Raw genomic sequence first — 20,084 nt, 5'->3', positions numbered from 1 at the left:
AATCCAGTCCAAATCCCCCTGAGGTTTTGACTTTACAAACCCTGACTGAAAAAGGTTTTGGAAAACTGAAATCACAAATGCCTGGTTTGCTCATCAGAAAAATACAACAAAACCAGACGTGTTTACACACTGTGCTCTTCACCCCTGCCAGAACTCTGGTCATTCACATCCTGAACCACTGCTCATGGTGGTGTTTTAAAACAGATGAGGTTTTGCAAAACCAGGCTGCAGCTTCCTTGATCCATCTCCGATCCAAACAAGTTTTTCATATTGTCTATCCCTGTGCCGCTCACTTTGGTTCATGCCATTGAGACTCTCACATGTCAAATATTTTTCTCCCTTCATATTGAATTGATACAAATACAAGGACATAATAGTGTCTTCCCAAGTGAATAAAGTTAATTGCATGTGCAGTAACAATAGAGGTAGAGTGAGAAGCAACAAGGACTATACAAAGAGAACAGTCCCCTTGAAACTGTCACTCATATTGACTGGTACAATGACAGCCAAGGTTCTAATACATAAAACATTTCAGTATCTTAAAGAGCCCTTCCCTCACCAAATGCAGAAACTTCCCCCTGCAGTAGCAATAAAGAGACATTGCTAGTAAGCACCAAGTTCTTTAATTTATTTTCTGTTTTCTGGAGTTCAACATGTTTAAATTACATTTTTATTACCATTTAGCTATGAGAGTGTGTGCTGGAGCAGTTGCCTTCTGTGCAAGTCGCAGAGCATTCAAAATGACAAAGAAACTCAACAGTAATATGTGGTAACCTCTAAACAATTCCACAGGAGGCCTTTATTTCGAAAGCACAGGAAAAGCGTTGACAATGCTTCTAATGGGAGAGCATCAATTTAATTCATTTTATGGGAACCTTCAGTCGGTGTGGCAGAAGCCTTTGTTTCACTGGAATAAAAGGATGTGTACAAATAGTATGCCGAGGAACTCACAGTGAGGCAATTTTAAAATGAACTCTGCACGCACTCAGTCACAGACATATATTCACCTTTTAAAGTATGAAATATAAAATCCATCAATCTGAAAAACCAGCAACAGCCATCCTCTGAATAGGGCAAATTTGTAATTTTTTGCAATCCATGTTCAAAAAGGTTAGGCCAAAGAAAGTGAATGTTTGCCATTTAAATAAATCTAAGACATTAACAGGCTAATTGTGTTATATACACAGATGCAGCTCCTCCACTGGGGTTAATTAATTTGGCATAGCTCCAGTGAAGTCAATGGAGTGCCACAGATTTACACCAGTTCAGGATCTGGTCCCCAAGTTCAGGTCAAACCTCGGGCAGTGTAACAGAGTGCATTCTGACCCTTTCACGACACCTAATGGTCAAGCACACCCTACATCTGGTTCATTGTGAAACAAAGGAATTCTGAGGTGGCTAGTCCCCTGAGGGACCCTGGGATTTGTAGGCTGCTGCAAGGCATGCTGGGAGGAGTGCCAGAGAATATAAGGAGCAGTTTTCCTTCAAATGTAAAAGAAAAACAGGGAGAGGGCAGATCTGGGGTTTGGCTGTTCACTGAGAGAGCAGGGGAAGTTATTCAGGAGGGCTGTTGAAAAGAATCTGTCAAGAGGTAGGTTGAGAAAATGGAAGCTGGGGCAGGGACAGCACAGCAATGGTGTGGTCTTAAGGCCTAGTATTGGCATGGGGGTTTGTTTAGTAGACCTAGGCCAGGGCTTTCAGTAAGCATGGAAGTCCCGTTTGCAAGGCGAAGAGACTGTTAGCCCTGCACCAACAAACTGCATAGCCTGGGGAGAACTGAAGGAACTGTTTTGTTCTGGACTCTTTGTCCACCCCTGAAGGAGTGGACTTCTGGCTTTGGCTGGAGGATCAAAATCACTCAGAATACCCCCAAATGACCCTGCAACAGGCTGGAAATTGAGGCACAGCTCCAAGGGAGAAACTGAGGTATGACTACCTGACACTGAAAAGGTAAGAGCCTACTACAGGCAACCTTCCTTTTGAATAGCTTTAGGCTACTTCAGCGCTATTACCAGGAAAACCCATATTTGTAACTGAGTGTTTAAATGTCAGTATGGCAGAGCAATCTTGGCACATGTATGCCAAATGCAGATAAGAATAGAGGCCAGCTTATAGAGTCCACACTTGGACAAAACTTTTTTTCAAGGTAAATGGGAGTTCTGACAAATAAGGACTGTAGGATCAGCCCCAAAGGGAGTAGTCATAGCTGTGTCCTCACCAGCAAACTTTGTAGCCACATTTCACCACCAGTTGTAGCAATAGTGGAAGATGTAGCATACTCAGGCCTGAACCCTATCTGCACTATAGCTTCCACTGGTGATGCAGTCAAGACCCCAGATAACATCTTTAGTCTACAGGATACCTGATTAATAGAGGAGGCATGATGCTCTATTACCTTGCACCTTTGCTTAGCTACTCCCACTGGTGAAAAGTGAGACTAAAGTACTACAATTTTGCTTTAGTAGTGAATTCCTTACCCCACCCCCACTCACACTCATGTAAAAACCTGGGGCTTGGGACAATGGAAGAGCAAGCCAACTGAGCTCTTGGGAAAGAGAGTTAGGTTGAAATTAAGGTTCTAGTAACAGAGTCTCATCTCAGTTGCACAGCTGGAATAGCTGTAGTAACTCCATTGATTTAAGTGTAACTACTCTGGATTTAGCCTGGTGTAACTGAAATCATAGTCTGGCCTCCCTTCACAATGCATGAGTGCAAAATTCCCATTAACTTCAATGGGACCAAGATTTCATCTCCGTACTTAAGTATTGTTAGGTACGGATGTGATGGGTTGGACCCCCCTTCTGGGATGCCACCTGAGGCACTGGGATTTCACTGAGCCTCTCTTGCTCAACCAGCCTGGGTTTCCTTTCCCTGCTTTGCTGAATTAGGCTCTCCAGCCTCTTGCAGCACACACACACACACACACACACATACGCACACACACAGGTAGGGCCCAACCCAGCTGCAGTCACAGACTGAAGTCAGCTCTGTGTGAGAGGACTCCCCCAGCACTCACGTACATACCCCTTTTGGGAGATAAACCCAAAATAATACTGTCTTGCACTGTACAGAAAAATTTGCACAGCGCAAGCTCATAAAAATCCATCCTCTTCTTCAGTGTGAAGAGAGATGTGAATGACTCCTTTCTCTCCCCCCATTATAAATTACATAAACTGGGTTTAATAATAAAATAAGTTTATTACCTACAAAAGGTGAATTTTAAGTGAATATAAGCGATAACAGACAGAACAAAGCAGATTATTAAGCAAATAAAAGCAAACACACAAACTAAGCTTGTTTCACTAAAGAAACTGGTTACAAATAGTAATTTCTCACCCTAGATATTGTTGCAGGGAGATTAAAAAAAAAAAAAAAACTTCCTGTAAACAGATCACCATTTTATATGAGGGAGAGTGAGTGTAATGTGGAAGATGTTAACACGTATTTGCTGTGGTGCTCTGGTTCTAGGGGAATGAAGACAGGAAAAAGGAAAGCATTCCTTAATCTCAGCCAAGCACCATTTTATTGTCTGAGTGAAAAGGTAACACAGGTGGATAGTCACACTGCCCTTTAATCAGATTTGTGTGGAAAGCATTCAGTGGGGAACAGTAGCTGCCTAATGTCACAAAGGAAAGAGGTTTGCAAGGGTAGCACATGCTGACCCGAGAGGCAGTATAGACTGCAGGTGATCAGGGCGGATGCACATTGTTGTTCCTCCCATGCCACTTTGAAAAATAATGTAGGTCTCTGACCACCCACAAAGAGAGCTTAGGACACCCAAGTTGTGTCCCTTTGCGGGAGCCTGATAAGCTTTTCAGGGGAAAGGCTGAAAGCCACTGATCACCAGCCATTAACTTGTCAGCAGAAACAGCCACGCAGCTGATCTACTGCCACAGCTCCACCTGTGGGAGAGCTCGAAAAGACAAGGTGCTGACAGGCCAGCAGCATTGTAACCAACATTCTTTCTAGAGCGTCTCCAAGCAGAATTAGGTCATGCTGGGGTAGAAGATCAGTACCCAGTGTATTCTGGAACACCCATTGGTGCTAGCACTCAGAGCAGCTACAGGAAATTTTAAGAAAGAAGTCCTAGTACAGACAAACCCCATGAGACTTTTTTTAAGGCAGCTACACAGGTCTCCAGCTTGAGACTTCAGGTATTGTTACAAGCTAGATGCCCTTCCAGCTTTGGTTCACCCCTTCTTCCCCCAGTTCAGTTCTTGCTTCCAGGTGTTTTTCTGTGTCTCTTTGGGTGGGGAGGCAGAAGAGAACCATGATGACATCACTCCTGCCTTATATAGCTCTTGTGTATGGCGGGGAACTCTGTCTTCCTGTGGATGCTCCAGACAGCCTACGAGTAATGGCTGCCACAGCCCTGCAGAAACTTGGGTGTGAGTCACCTGGTACTGGACCCACCCCTTGGAGTGTTAGTGTTCTTCCATTGGGAGACAAAGTTCTTTTACAGTCCACTGTTTTTGCTAATGGGCCATTAGCCCTTTCTGGTTTTTCCATTGTTGTACTTGAAGGGCTACTTGGGGGTGACACCCAAAGTAACATGTTTGAAATACAGATACATAGTCAATAATCCTAACTTCAGATACAAAAATCATACAAGCATACAAATTGGATAATCACATTCAGTAAATCACAACCTTTCCAATATCTTACATGTACCATCTTGCATAAAGTATATCTGTTATGTCATATTCCTATCATAAGCATATTTTCATAAAAAAAGTGGAGTGAAAGGTCACAATGGATCCACAGCAAAAGAACAGATCTCTTGATGTTTCCTGATCACTTATATGGTGTACTGGCCATATAAATAAAGCAGCTTTTGTCTTGTCAAATAAGATACAACTATTCCACATGTGTGTGATGCAAACAGTAGAATGTCTGAAATAGTTTGTAAGCTCCTTGGGCACAGATCATGGCTTATCTGTAGTGAGAAGCACCATTTGGGTGCCATTAAAGTAATATAGAATAACTACAAGCATTCAGCAAGGCAGCCTTGAGGTCTCTATACTGAACCTATACCCATCACAAGGGAAACTCCTGACTTGAGGCCCACCTGTATCTTGTTGGTGTTAATTAAATTAGGTCCTAGTCCTGCTCCCACTGAAGTCAATGACTGCATTCCAACCTACTTAAATGGATTAGGCCTGTACATAACAAACTATATGACAAATGCTGAAAGTGAAACCAGAGCAAATGCTTAAGCTAAAAAAAAATAATTAAACCTACATAATTTTGAGCTTTCCTCTGTACTATGAAGAGCCTGATCCTGCACACCAGAGGCATCAAATCATTTAGGTATATTCTGGCTCTTCTTCAGATTTAGAGCTAGAGATGGGCCCAAACAAAAGCCACAGATCTGAACTCTTGCCAACTTTGTGGAAGCTACAGTCCGCATCTGAATTGGAACTTTACAGTCTGGACCCATCTCCAGTTCTAGGAAGGACAATCAAAGCAATGTATGAAGCTCAATTACTGAATTCTTAAGAGCTGCCCTTTATTTCTAGTGAACAGCTAAATATAAAGAACAAAAGTGGGCTGTTTGACAGCTGCTGCGTTCCAGGTCGGGGGATGAAATGATCCCTTATCTACTACATAACAGGGATGTTGTGATGTTTAGTTTAATCCCTGTGAAGTATATGGAGATGCTTAGAAGGAAGATGTGGGATATGGTAACTGCCAAGTTTGTAGCAGTAATGGCCCACACTATGCCCTCTAAACTTCAAATGGGCTCATTTTACAAAGTAAAATAAATAAATAGGTTCAGGTTTCCAAAGTAGTGAAGGGGATTTAGCCACACATTTTTCATTAAAATTAATGGAAGACCTGGCTCTCTTCCTTCCTTTGCTTTGAAAATCTCCTTATGTATCTCGTTACTTGTTTGTGAGAGCCAGTGAGTAATTTCAAAGAGTCAACCACCTCTCCAAGTAGGAAACGAGATGGCTTATTGAATAGCTTTTTAGATGTAGGCAACAAAACATGTAAACCAAAGCCCATAGGAACGTACACAAATATTATTCTGCCTTTCAAAGAAATTGGTTGGAGTGACTCAATAATAAACTATTCTGGTCTGTTAAATGACTTTTTGTAACACTTAACAAAAAACAGACTCAGCTTTGTTACAAGACATTTTTGTCTACAAAACAACTTCCTAACATGATCAGCCTCGGATGAAAGCTTTTGCATCATCTGCAATCTACCTGAGAGTTTGTTTACACATTCAAGTAATGCACATTATGGGGGAGTGATTTCTAACACAGACAAATGTGTTGTGCATTAATTGGTCTCTTTAGACTCTGCAGGTGCACACTAAAGGTTTCCTAGTGTGCTTTAGCATCGTAGTGTTGTTTGAGCCCCATGTGAAACAGAGATTTGCCCAAGTACATATTGCAATATCAGACCCAATGTACACTTCTGTAATTAACTTTATACTAGAAATTTTAGAAAGATCACAATCAGGGAGACGTCCATTACTTTACTTTTTTTTTATTTTTTAGCCTCACTTCAGAGTGCAAATTTGTCTATTTGTAATCAAAATGTAAAGACGAAGATAGGCTGAAATATCTGCTAAATTATTCAGATTTGACCTAATGCAATAAGCGCACTGTATGCAACCAGATATGAGACGCTTGTATTTCAGCGCCCTTTAGAATAATTGCGTTGTCGTTGCTTGCCTCATTAAAATAGCTGAGGAAAAAGGATCACGTTTATTAAGAAATCTGAGATTTGGCTAATCATCTAGGCTTAGTTACATTTTTATTTTACTATTCTGCTGTGTGAATTCTCTGAAAGGTGGCTGAGTTCCCAAAGATGAAAGCGTCATAAGTAGGGTGAGTGAGAACAGTTATAATTCTAATCTCTTAATCACTGGTGAACACTTTAATTCTCTATTAAAATGAACTATATTTCTTTTTTTTTTAAACAAAACACCAACCACCACCTTGTATTTCATAAACTACCTTGCCAAACATGTCCTCTGATATTTGGAACACACATCTAAAATAGATACAAAACTTGCCCACTTCATATCACAAACCATATGTAACATACTCTTCCTGTAGTGTATTTGATGCTGGATCTTGGCATGGATGTAACCTGTATGAAGACTGGGAAAACTGACAAGTCCTGTTAAACAAAGGAATATGTGGAGAATTCAAGCCCAGAACAGTAATGGTGGAGAACTACATGCATCTTTTGGTATCACGTGTGCTACTACACCAAAGCAAGGAGCTAGGTTCTCTATCTTAAAATATCTGATCTGTGTTAGTCCACAAAGTTGCACTCGTTTAAACAAGGTGTGCTTTTTAAACCTACTTAAACCAATATAACTTTGTACGTGGACACACTTGCACCAGTTTAGTTGGTAGAATTTCTATGCCGATGAGACTTTAGGTCTGTTTTCTTTCAGTATTCTACAGTTCTGTGGACTGCAGATGACTTTTCTATAATGTCTCTTATTTTCTAACTTGACAATTCCTTTAATTCAGATCTAAATTGTGGATGGCTTATATTTACCCAGTGATTTTCTTGGTGATTTACTATGGGCCTGATCTTGCAACCCTGTCTCACGTGAGCTTGTACTGTTGACATCTAATGTACCCATTCTAACATACATAATTTAGCCTTGTTACATACTTGCCAAACTCTGGGAATATGGTTGCTAAGAAGGAGGAAGTGGTTTTGGGGGCAGTAATCTGAGGTTCGTAAAGAAGTCGATGTCGCTGGTTCTGGCTTTAGGGCCCAAGGCTCTGTTCCATGAACAAGAACTCCTCTCTTCACTCAGTGGTAAAGATTCAAACTGGCTCCTAGTGGCTTCCAACTAGTCCCTTTTCCCCTGAAAACTAGGAGAGCAGAAGGAGTTGGAAAATTAAGTCCACAAGGGTAGTCATATTGGTAGTACTAGCCTGGAACAAGGCATGCTGGGAAATAAAGGAAATAAATTAACTTTACCCTTCTCCCTCACATGGAGGGAGAGCAGGAAGGAAGTAGCTTATACTAATGGTCTCTCCTGAAAGTTGTGCAAACCCATTTTGTTTATGGGGGTTTGTGTAATCCTTAGTGCACTTGAGATGCACCTTTTGAGAAGTCTCAGAACAAATGTCTGAGATACTGGACGTATTTTATTACCTTCTTGGGAGTGGACGAAAACAAAGCCCACTGCAAGGGAATTTTTTTCTGGTTACAAATCTCAGACCTCCATTCTTTTGCTGGACTTGGTGTAGCAACTAAATTTCATTCAATTTAAGAGCCAACACTTTCCAAGTGACATAAATTTCGGATTGATAACTTCTGAGATTTCATCAGATTCTGTTTGTGCTCATGTTATTCCATGATGGCATATTTTGTATACAGTTATTTCTCTCCTCCCCTCCTGTTAGTTTTCATTCCCACAAACTTTTCACTTGATTTCTTGAATCAAAGTCTAACTTCTGTCAGTTACCCTTGGCGTAATAGGAATGTGAGTAAATTCTTTTTATGGTTGCAGAGAAAGTCATGAAAATGACTTCAGTGTACCCTAAAGGCTGAAATCAGAAGACAAATAACCGCAAATTTATTATTTTTAAATTATTTTTGAACATTTTGGCTTGGCAATATTGGATTTTGTACCATCCTGTCTGTGACTTGTTTCATGACCTCCCTGTCCTTAGAACTGATTCACTGCTTATCCCGTCACATACAAATTTAGAGGACCAATATAAAAACTAGGTTGTTACTTTCAAGCACAGTAAATAACCCAAACACCAATTCTTTGTCTGTTGTGAAGATTAAATGCAACAGAAATTCTAAACAGGTAGAAAAATGACTGTAGCAAGAACATAAATAAGATTCACAGAAGTCACTGTGGTTTTTTTTTGTTTTGTTTACAAACTGAGATTGCAGCTAATGTCAATTCATTCACAGCTGGCTGGCTCTGTCCATGCCAAAGTTTCAAGCATGCAGCCCATATTAATGGGAATCTACATCAATACATTTCTATTCATTTTTAAAGCAGGTTTTTTATAGTATTGAATTATGGATCAATGAAGAGTTTGAGATGACGACAATACAATGTTAAATAAGCCTATCTAGTGATATATTCTACAGTATTTTTAAAATCAGTCACAAAAGAAAAACCCTCTCAAGCCATGAAACCTAATAAAACTCTCAACAGTTGCCCTCAGCTCCGAATCTAGGCTAAGAGCTTGGATCAGTTTTAACACTATCCCTAGGGAGTCATACATCTGGCAATCTGAAATCCTTTTACTGAAGAAAACAATGGGATCATCACCTTTCCTGGAGCACAGCAATTCTGAACAAAAAAACACTTTTGCTGTTCATTTAAAATAACAACCTAACTTCCTTTAACCACATGTTGAGCAGTGATAGCTTTCTAGCTCCCCTGAATCCTTGCTTCAAGCACATCCATTTCTGCAAAAAACCTTTTCTAGAAAGATGACTCGATGGGCCACAAATAGAAGTTCAGACACAATGCTGTAGAGATATACAGCCCTTTAATTCTAACACTGTCTCTCCCAATGCAAGTGGGTAGAGCATGTTAGGCATTTTTGCTTTTCAGCTTTGCAGATCTGAATCCAAGCGTTTAGTCATAAGTGAAAACTTTTTTGTTTGTATCCTAGGCCTCATTTGTGCATGCAACACAATGACATGGTTAGCAGCCTCTCCTATGGAGAGGCCCACTACTAAAATAGCACAAATGTTTTTAGGAGTAAGTTTTTTGACAGAACCGAAGGATGTCTCGAATAGCCACATGAGCACTACATTTGCTCTCAGATTGTAGCAATGAAAGTTACACAGCCATTAAAAAATTCTAGTGTTCAATCTTTACCCATGGTATCTATTCCCTTTTCACAGATTAGGAGATTGTGATTTCCATATTTCAGGCAGTTTAAAAGAATGTATGGTTTAAAGACAAAGTCAAGGCAGTGGTGAGATTTTATCACCATCACTCCCCAGTCCCTCAGCAGTTTTCTTTTCTAGTACTATATACCATATCACTCTGGATACCTAGAGATTTAACTCTGCTATCTGAGAATGAAATCTTGCCTCATCCCCATCCCCAGGGGGCACATCAGTTCTGCATTGGACAGCAGAGATCAAGGACCCACAACTCCTGCTTACTGCAAATCAGTGCTATGGGGCAGCACAGAAAAGGAGCTTGAGGAAGAAATGGAGAGCCACCCACATGTAGTATGAGGGTATGTGTATGGTATTTGGTGTATATATTTGGTATGGGGAAAGGATTACTCCCCCCCTTCCCCACGATCTCTTACATGTCTCTGCACAAAGTAGGTTTCCTCAGGTTCTGTACAAATGTTGAATTTGTCCCTGAGAACTAGATGTAGCTATTTCAGTTTCTAGCTTTTAGTTCAGATTTCCTAATCGTTGGCCCTCTTGATGGGTTAGTGAGAACATCAGCTACTTAGTGCTCATTAAGAAAGTGACCAATTTGCCCCCTGAAATAGACTAAAATGGAAGCAATATATATGAAAAGGTTTAGGCCTCCCCTATTATATTTCCAATTCTCTAAAGCTTGCAAAAGTCCTCCAAGTAAATGAAGCTAGAACCTGCCAATTTTGATATTTCAGTGTAAAATTAAAGAAAGCTGGGGCAAAGAATCTTTGCAATTTCAGGAAGATGGATTATTACTCATATTGAAGCAATAAAGAGCACACACTTTTTGCTCTGAAATTCCCATTTAAAAATTGATGGGAAAGTCCTAACTATATTGGATTAGTGAAAACTAGACAGACTACATAATGAAGAATAGTAATTTATTATGGGGTTTTTGTTTAATAAAATTACACTGAAAATATATTTGCACACAAGAATACACTTATGAACATTTCAAATTTCACTATAACACAAAGAAAAATACCTCTTACTATAACTTTTTCCCAAAACAAATAGCTTATTTTCCCCTAAAGGCTTTCTTTACCCAATCAAAATCAAGGGCTAAAATTAATCCTTTACAGGAACACGTAGATGTTATTTATATATGCACACTTACACAAAATTTAGGGATAAGGCCTGCAGCCTTGCTGCAGGCAAAACTTCCATGGCAAATTTGCCTGCATTGAGACTGCAGAATCAAGATGTAATTATCATAAAATTTCAGTCCTTTTATATAGTTAAGTTTGCCAGTGATAAGCATAACTTTCTCCATAAATATTTAATCAAATAATCTCACACTTTACCTTAACAAATATTTACAAAATGTATACTAAAGATCAATGCATCCTGCATAAAGGTGACCTCAAGGATATATTGGTGCTACCATGCTACAATTTACACACAAGAAATATGAAGGCAATTGCTAGTTTTGGAAGGCTTACACCTCTTATTGATATAATTTAAAGAAATTAACCTGCAGAAGGCAGAAGAGGTCAAATAATTTCAGTGCAATTAGTCAGTGAAATTACCCATTCATGACTTGTAAAAAGTACACCGCGGTAATCAGTCTGAAAGGCTTGCTTTTGAATCAATTATATAGTTCTTTAAGAAATGTATCTTCTTTCCATGTTTGCAGGTCATCATGTGTCCGTCATCTACTGGTGATAGGAAGAAGTTGCATAGGGACTTTCCTCATCCTCCTCTCTGTAGGGGGGGAAATTAACATCACAGTCAGTTTAGGAAGATGTATAATTGACATAAGTCTCTTTATCAGGAAACTGCTGTCATAAAGCAGACACCCACATCTATCCATGATAAAACACAATGATCTGACGACTTTCTACAGCTGTAGTTACATTACTATGTATATTGTATAGTAACATTATAGATACTAAGTAACAGCTTCAACAAGAATATGAAATTGAAAGTAGGTTAAAAAGCAGCAGCAGCACAATACTCATCATCATCAGAACCTGTGGTAGGAAACAGGAATAGTGAGCTAAACTTTACATTCACTACATCCCCAATTCTGCAGGAAGCAACGTGAGGGACACGTGAGTGCAGAACCTGTCCCATTTTTAGTGATGTTGCTCTCCCCTGCCTTCCTAGATCACTGGTGTGAATGACAAGAATATTCTCGGAAAGAGGCTGTTGTGCATTATCATTGTAGGAACTTCTAGGCACTACTGTAATACAACTGGAATCCTAGTGCTAGGTGCTGTGAAAACATGAAGTAAACACAATCCCTGCCCCCCAAAGAACTTACAGTGATACCCTCTAAGGCTATCCAAAGTTGGGAGCAGGAAGAAGCAAACTGAGTAAAAACCTCCATCCTACTCTGGCCAGCTGCTGAGTTGGCCATCTTCCTTTACATTATTTGCAGACCAGGGGAGAGGGATGAGGCTGAAAGTTTACATTCAAAAATCAAAACCCAGTCTGAAGAGTAAATTTTAGACAAATTTCGATGATTTGCACAAACCCTTACATCTAGAATCAATTTGATTATGAGGGGAAGGATAGATAGCTCATTAAAATATTGACCCATTTGATTTTGGTGGTAAACATAGCAGATATTGTTAGCTTTCAAATTAAAAATGCAACACTAGCTAAACAGGGTATGAGTAAGAGATCCTGGGGAAGAAAATGTCTTACTATTTTTTCTGTGCTCCTTAAAAGGAACAGACTATAGGACATCATTTGTATCATAATTGTATAATTTGTGGATGACATGGAACTGACTGTATTTCAACTGGCAACACTTTCACTAAGGAACCACGTACTTTTAGACCTCACAAAAAACAAAGGAAATTGGGAAAGAGGAGTGTCAAAGCAAACGGCCTGAGAGGCCAAGAAATCGGTATGGCTGTCATTTGGACTCAGCTGGTAAGCTGCAGGTATAAAAAGCATTCATAAATAAATTCAGCCAACAATGAGGCAAAGAAAATCAAGACTTGGGTTCCACAGCCTGTAATACACAAAAATGCACTGCTATCAAATAGATTCTGAGGAAATCCAACTACATAATGCCGTATTTGTTAATATTAATTAGGGGCTCACTTTAACAAGTACTCTTGTCCAGCTTCAGCTCAGCAGAGGAGGAGGAGGCCTGGCACATAAAATCATAGGACTGGAAGGGACTTTGAGAGGTCTTCTATTCCAGTCCCCTGCACTCAAGGCAGGATTAAATATTATGTCTAGAAAACCATCCCTGGCATGTGACTGTCTAACCTGTTCTTAAAAACCTCCAATGAGAGATTCCACAACTTCCCTAGGCAATTTATTCCAGGGCTTAACTACCCTGACAGGAAGTTTTTCCTTATGTCCAACCTAAACCTCTCTTGCTGCAATTTAAGCAGTGTTTATAACAAAATATGCTTTAAGTACAAAGGCAAGAACTCCCCACATACATACACAATATGCACCTACTGTGCAAAATGTTTAATTAACAAACATGTTAAGCATACTTGGCTGTGTCTGTTAAATTCCAATCTCAAATTATCTTCCCTTCTTCCAATAGCAGATAGAAGGAATGTACCAAAAGCATGCCTGCATCATGCGATGGCAATCTATGTAAAAAAGACTTAGAAACATGCACCCATGTGTTCGCTACTTAAGGAAACATGGTCTGGCCATTGCTTTTTAAAATGCTTGTTCACAGCTTTTTAACTTCTGTTATTTAAACATTTAAGTGTCTAGAAAAACTTCTAATTTTTCAGTCCTCCTATAGTTTGGAAACACTTAATATACTTACCGTGCTGTAACTATTAATATTTATAGAACACCAGCAGAGAATGGAGCAAGTGCTCTAGCCAAATGCAACCGATGCTTTAGCCAAACAAGTTATTGGGTGGTTCACTACAGGGCTAAATTTAATGGCCTGTGATATACAGGAGAGATCACACTCAATGATCTAATGGTCTACGCTCTACAAAAAGTTAGAAATAGCTTTTGCTGCAGAGATTGTTTGTTTGGGTTTTTTTCACCCGTTTATACCCTGCCTAACACAATGGGGTCCTGGCCCATGACTAGGACTCCTAGGTGCTACTGCAATACAAAAATAAAAAGACAGCATCCCAGCCCCAAGCTGTTAGTTCAAACAAATGCAGCCAAAGTGTTCATGTCATGAGATCTGATCTGATCATCTTATTTGAATGGAACGGTTTGGTTAAGCAATTTTGCTATTGTGCAGCCTGTGGATTATCACTGAGTATGCATTATTCAGAGCTCTGAGTAGCAGCAGAGGCACTCAAGCTGCATCTCTGCCGACTTGCATAGCAGTGCATTGATTACCTTTGGCTCCTATTTAGACAGTTAACTTTGCAATCAGAAGAGCTACAAACTTTTTTTAAATCAAAGGCTGAGTTTTATCGAAGTCGATGGCACATGTCCCCAGGAAAGATTCCAACTTGCCCTAGGCAAATGGATTTTTTTCAATCCCAACATTACAAAACTCGTATTAAACATACATAATTGAACTTATGGTTTTTTTCATCAATCAAAAGAATACTGCAGGTATGTTTGTCAAGTATGGATAAAAGAGGACCAGGGAGAATGTGGTACAGGGAATATCTGATTTGGTGTAACAACCTATGCATGGTAATCACTGAGGCAAAATTCAAATAACTGTACACATCTGTTTTCTTAGAAATATTTTTATTGGGTCTTTCGAGAAATACAGAGCTAAAAGAACTCTGTCTAGGAAAGTAGGGGGATTACTGAAAAACAATTTAAGGTCCCCTTTCCTGCCTCTTCCCACAAAGCAGTGAGCTGGAAAGAGAGTAGGAGAGTAAAACATCTGATAAATGTTTATTAAATGCAGTCTCAGTATAAAACTTTCATTTACAAAAGTTGCCCTGAGAGATGCTGTTACTTCAAGTTCCATCCAAGTTCTATCCTGGAGACACCTATTCTTGGCCACTGTGCAATGGGATCTCATTGTTCACGGTAGCATTAACTCTGTCTGGTACCCCATATGAGCAGCCACACTTGTGCTACTGTGTCCTCACTGGTGCTTCACTCACCCATGCGTGCCACTAGGACTTCTGGGGGCATATCCCATGGTTCTTCATGCTGCAGTGAGCTGACCCACTCCAATCCTTTCCCAGTGGATTGTTGCAGAAACTGGTTCCTTCTGGGCACATGGGGGGAAGCACTGGGCTATCCTCAGTGGAGTAGTTTAGCTTGCATTCCTTGGGACAAAGTAGCAGTTTAGCTGCCCAAGTGAAAGCTTTGCTTTTGGCTTCAGCCGATAGCACAGGATGGACCAGCTGACCCACACTGAAAGCACCACTATTTTACATGATTCACAAGGAGGGTAAGGGCCAACACCTGAGTAGCAGCCTGAGTTAATTGCAGTGAAGACAGACAAGTTTTTTGCAGGATAGAGACCATAGTTTGTAAGATAGTCCAGACTGTTCCTTCTATTCCTGCACAAGGAAGGGAACATGGCTGCCTCCACAGCACCATTCTCTGGACAATGTGGAAAGCTCTGGCCTCTAGGGGATTCCCTGGAAACCACAATGATCCCTGAGGTATCTGCTAGCTTGAAGGTGAGCCCTACAGCCTCCACCCTCGGGGAGACTAATTTCACACCACCATTTAAACAGAGTGGGGGCATCCTTACAAAATGTTCTCTCACTGAGCTCGTTCCTTTGGGTTTTACTCTGGGAGGGATGATCTAGTGCCATGTGACTAAAATATTTCTCTAAATAAAGTTTTTGTTGACATATTACATTTCACTTTCCTTCATCATACACTTAAATAAAAAATCTGTGGGTTTCCCCTGCCCTGAGGCTTTGCACTTTGCTTGGATTTAAAAAAAAAAACAAAAAAAACCCCCTATTTGCTCTGGTAACTGCCTGGACAGAATTGATATTTACGATATAGCCCTCTACTTCCATTTGTAGCAGCTGGCTCAAAAGCTTTTATCATTCATCTTTTATGCAGATAGGATTTAGACACAATAAATGCAGAATCTGATTCTAAACCACTCTTACTTTTGGCTGTGTCCTTCATCTCCTTGAAGGGCGTTGCCAATTATGTAAATAGGATCATTACTTCAGTAAATATTTACTCACATAATCCTTAAAGTAATTTCCAGTAGGCCTACAACTTCACGTGGAAGAGATAATGTTGTTTATAGGTATACAACACATCTTATCTCAAATCATTCTGTAGCTTAATATTTAATGAAAAGTAAATAATACTATATTCCAGGTTTAGACAGCATTGTGCAGGGTAGTGACAGCAGTCAGCTTTTGAAAAGCTTCATGGTGAAGCCTTTGCTACTTGTGTTACAATTACCTTTTTCCATAACCATCTCTCTATTTACAATTACACGCATGATCTAGTGGTTTTCCCACATTTTGAATGTGTTTAGTAATACCAGGAATTTCAAGGACTCCCTGGAATGGCTCCCTGGAATGGCATGTTCTTAACTATAGTAATATGGACTTCTCAATCATTTATTTTGCTGTTTATTTTCATTACATTCCAACCAGCACAATAACATTCATAGTTCTGAGAGCACAGAAGAATCTGGCTCTGTTACACTATCCTTACTGAGTAATACCTTACTCAGTTCAATGGGGCTACTCAGAGAAAGTTTAATACTCAACAGAAGAAAGTGTGGCAGAATTGGGCCCATACTGAACACTGACCAATGCCCATGAGCAGCACATCCAGGTGCAACACACAGTATCAAACTCAAAATAACAAGCAAATAACATGACAATGTCCATATATGCAGTGCAAAAAATTAATGATACTTCCACCTTCTCTTCTATTAATATAACGCATCTTGTTCTTGTGAAGAGGGATCTTTGGTATGAAAGAACAATAAATTTACATTCATACACGTCATGATTCTAAAATTGATCTGCAATCAAAATGGATGACTGTACAGAGAACTAGTACTAGAGAAATGACTGCTGAAGTCTCGATACATACCGCTAGAAACAGTCACACTTTGTTCCTGAAAATTACATCCTCCTTGGAGAGGACACTTGGGTTGTGTAGACATACTCCCGTGGCAGCGAGCCTCTCAGCCCAGGATTCCAGACATCAATTTGAGGGGCTCAAACTAATGTTTTACAAATAGCAGTGTAGACAGCACATTTAAGTTGGAGCTTGGTCTTTGAAGCCCCAAACTCCAGCCTCAGCCACAACTTCAACATGCAGTCTACACAGCTATTTTGAGAGCACTTGCATGAGCCTGAGGCTATGTCTACACTCTAGCCTATGTCGGCATAACTTATGCTGCTCAGGGGTTGAATAAACTACCCCCACAGTGACATAAGTTACACCACCTTAAGCGCTTGTGTGCACAGTGCTATGATGGTGGAGAGCTTCTCCCGCCGACATAGCTTCTGCCACTCACAGAGTTGGTTTTATTATGCCAACAGGAGAGAGCTCTCCCGTCGGCATAAAGCGTCTTCACCAGATTCGCTGCAGTGGCACAGCTGTATCAGTACAGATACGACGCTGCAGCACTGTACGTATAGACATGGCCTGAGTCTGTCAACCCAGGGGGGGAAGCTTGCTGCCGCAGGCTGTGTAGACCTACCACTAGTACCAACAGAAATGGGGAAGGAGAGACCTAGTGAGGGGCTCTGTTCCTGAGAAATCCTATTTAAATATCTCATAGCTGGTGCCTTCTAAAGGCAAGATATTTGCTTTCTGGACTTTTTTGTTTTTATGAACATCTGGGATCAGTCAGCAGTATCCACCGTGAAGTGAACTCTATCTAAAGAAGGGAAATCACCCTACCTTCCCTTCAGTTTAGTCACAGGGGACCCGTTGAACACATCCCTTTATGGCACCTGTCACCCTTGTTAAAAGTTTACTTGCTTCATTTCTCACAAAAGCATTGGGAGGCGGTAAACATTAAGTCAGTTCTGCAGATGAGTAAGCTACAGGACTTATGTAATTTGCTCAAGGTCACACATTGGTAAAGCAGAGAATATATTTCCCAGGAATTCTGTCTCCTCTCCTCTAACTGCTAGACAGAGCTGCTGGTTTTCTAGACTGATAAAATATGTTCCTCTACATGCCATGTCAATATAAAGAAACCAGACTGCTATAGTAAACAGTCCTACTCTGACAATTACTTGTCATTCAGGCAACAGTCCCCATGAATGGCAACCTGAGGACTAGCCTGCCTATCCTTTATGCAGGGGAGTAGGAAGAAAAAAGCATTTTCACCTCCACCCTGAGACTGCATATTTGTTTTTTTTAGATGCTCTTGTCTTGTAACTTGTGGCACACGGTACCTGAGGCAACCCAGTCTTAGTACCTCTCAGTCTAGTGCCGCGTTTCTTGCTCCATCATAGTTTGTATCAGTGACATCTCTTTGAATGGTTTTCTTATGTCATCTGTTGTCCTCCTTCCACCCAGACTTTAGCTCCACCTCTCCTGCTTTCCCCACTGGCCAGCAGAATGGTGCAATACATAAAGGAAGGTTGCAAATTACTATTTTTCCTACAGTGCAACAAAGGAGTTTCTGAATACCGCCCAGGGCTTTCCCTAGGAAAATATGCCTATACACCTCCCTTTACCCTAGGCTGTGTGCAGATAACATGATCTAGCCCAAAATCAGCAATAAAAGAAAGACTGTCAGTTTTCAATGGAAGCAAAAGCCAGATACCAGGCTCTATAGCCTAACTAAACTATTTAACCAGAAATGAATAATTTGCACTGGTCAATATTACTGGACTGCCAGTCAGTATCAAAGTGGGACAATGTAGGAGAATAAATGAGATGGAATTAAGCTAAAATGGGGAAAAAAAATCAGAGTTTGAAGATGTTTCAATCTCGCATGACTCAAAGACAAATACTTCTCCATGTTAAAAGAAAAACTCTCAAAGTGAGATGACCCATCATTATGAAACAGGAATTAGGCTGTTTCTCAGTTGGAAGTAGTTACCACAGATTTTTTTCAAACTTTTTGTAGTGTTTGTACAGGAGATACATCTCACTAATACAGCAGCAAGATAGCTGAGCGAGCAATTTATTCAGCCCATAACAACTATTAATTGTAACAAGATGTCGGTATTCCTAAAGAATAATTTGAGAGCATATACTGCATTTTTCTACTCCTAGCATGAATACTCAAATGGAACAGCATCCAGATCCACTACATTAATCTCTTAGCCACTGAAGCCTTCTAAGGCTGTGTCTACACTGCCACTTTCAGTGCTAAAACTTTAGTAGTTCAGGGGTGTGAAAAAACACCCCCCTGCGCGACAAAAGTTTTAGCGATAAAGCGTGACTACACTGCCTACGTCACATCACAGCGCTGCGATGTGGGCAGTTTAGACATACTCCAAGACAGGGGTGGGCAAACTTTTTGGCCCAAGGGCCACATCTACATATGGAAATTGTATGGCAGGCCATGAATGCTCACGAAATTGGGGGTTGGGGTGGAGGAGGGGGTGAGGGCTCCGGCTGGGGGTACGGGCTCTGGGCTGGGTCTGGGGATGAGGGGTTGGGGGTGCAGGAGGTGCTCCAGGCTGGGACCAAGGGGTCTGGAGGACAGGAGGGGGATCAGAGCTGGGGCGCGGGAGGGGGTCAGGGGTGCAGGCTCTGTGTGGCGCTTATCTCAAGCAGCTCCCAGAAGCTATGGCATGTCCCCCCTCTGGCTCCTACACAGAGGAACGGCCAGGCAGCTCTGCGTGCTGTCCCGTCAGCAGGCGCTGCTCCTGCAGCTCCCATTGGTTGTGGTTCCCGGCCAATGGGAGCTGTGGGGGCCACGCTTGGGGCAGTGGCAGCGTATGGAGCCCCCTGGCTACCCCTACACGTAGGAGCCAGAGGGGGGACATGCCACTGCTTTCAGGAGCCGCGCCGAGCAGGAAAAGCCCCCGACTCCGCTCCCCAGGGAGTGCTCGAGGGCCAGATTAAAACGTCTGGAGGGCGGGATGCGGCCCTCGGGCTGTAGTTTGCCCACCCCTGCCCTAAGATAACCAGTGAAGTCCTTACAGCAACTGGCTTAAAGCGGCACTGTGAAGTCCGCATGTGCATAGCTGCTCTGAACCCAGGTAAATACAGTACAATACAAGAAGGATGCTTTCTGAATAAATGATGCCCTTCCATAATGCTTTGGACTCTGCCATGTAATAAGGCTCTCTTGTGCACCATCTGTTTTCAAGTAGGGAGGAAATACACAAATCTAAGATACATTAGTA

The 20,084-nt window shown here is 41.1% G+C and overlaps 1 protein-coding gene across 1 annotated transcript in view; it reads right to left on the bottom strand.

Annotated features, from left to right (window-relative positions):
* Nucleotides 1-10,767: 10,767 nt before the first annotated feature.
* LYSMD2 (LysM domain containing 2) overlaps nucleotides 10,768-20,084 on the bottom strand; it is a 30,919-nt gene continuing 21,602 nt past the window's right edge. Inside the window, exon 3 of the mRNA XM_007056398.4 lies at nucleotides 10,768-11,607. Coding sequence (XP_007056460.3) covers nucleotides 11,559-11,607 — 49 coding nt within the window. The 3' untranslated portion in view covers nucleotides 10,768-11,558. The remainder of the gene's footprint in view (nucleotides 11,608-20,084) is intronic.

Source organism: Chelonia mydas, chromosome 10 (genome assembly GCF_015237465.2).
Source record: "Chelonia mydas isolate rCheMyd1 chromosome 10, rCheMyd1.pri.v2, whole genome shotgun sequence".
Classification (NCBI taxonomy): Eukaryota; Metazoa; Chordata; order Testudines; family Cheloniidae; genus Chelonia; species Chelonia mydas.
The sequence above is the reverse complement of the archived record's forward strand: the minus strand, read 5'-3'. Positions and strand labels throughout refer to the sequence as shown.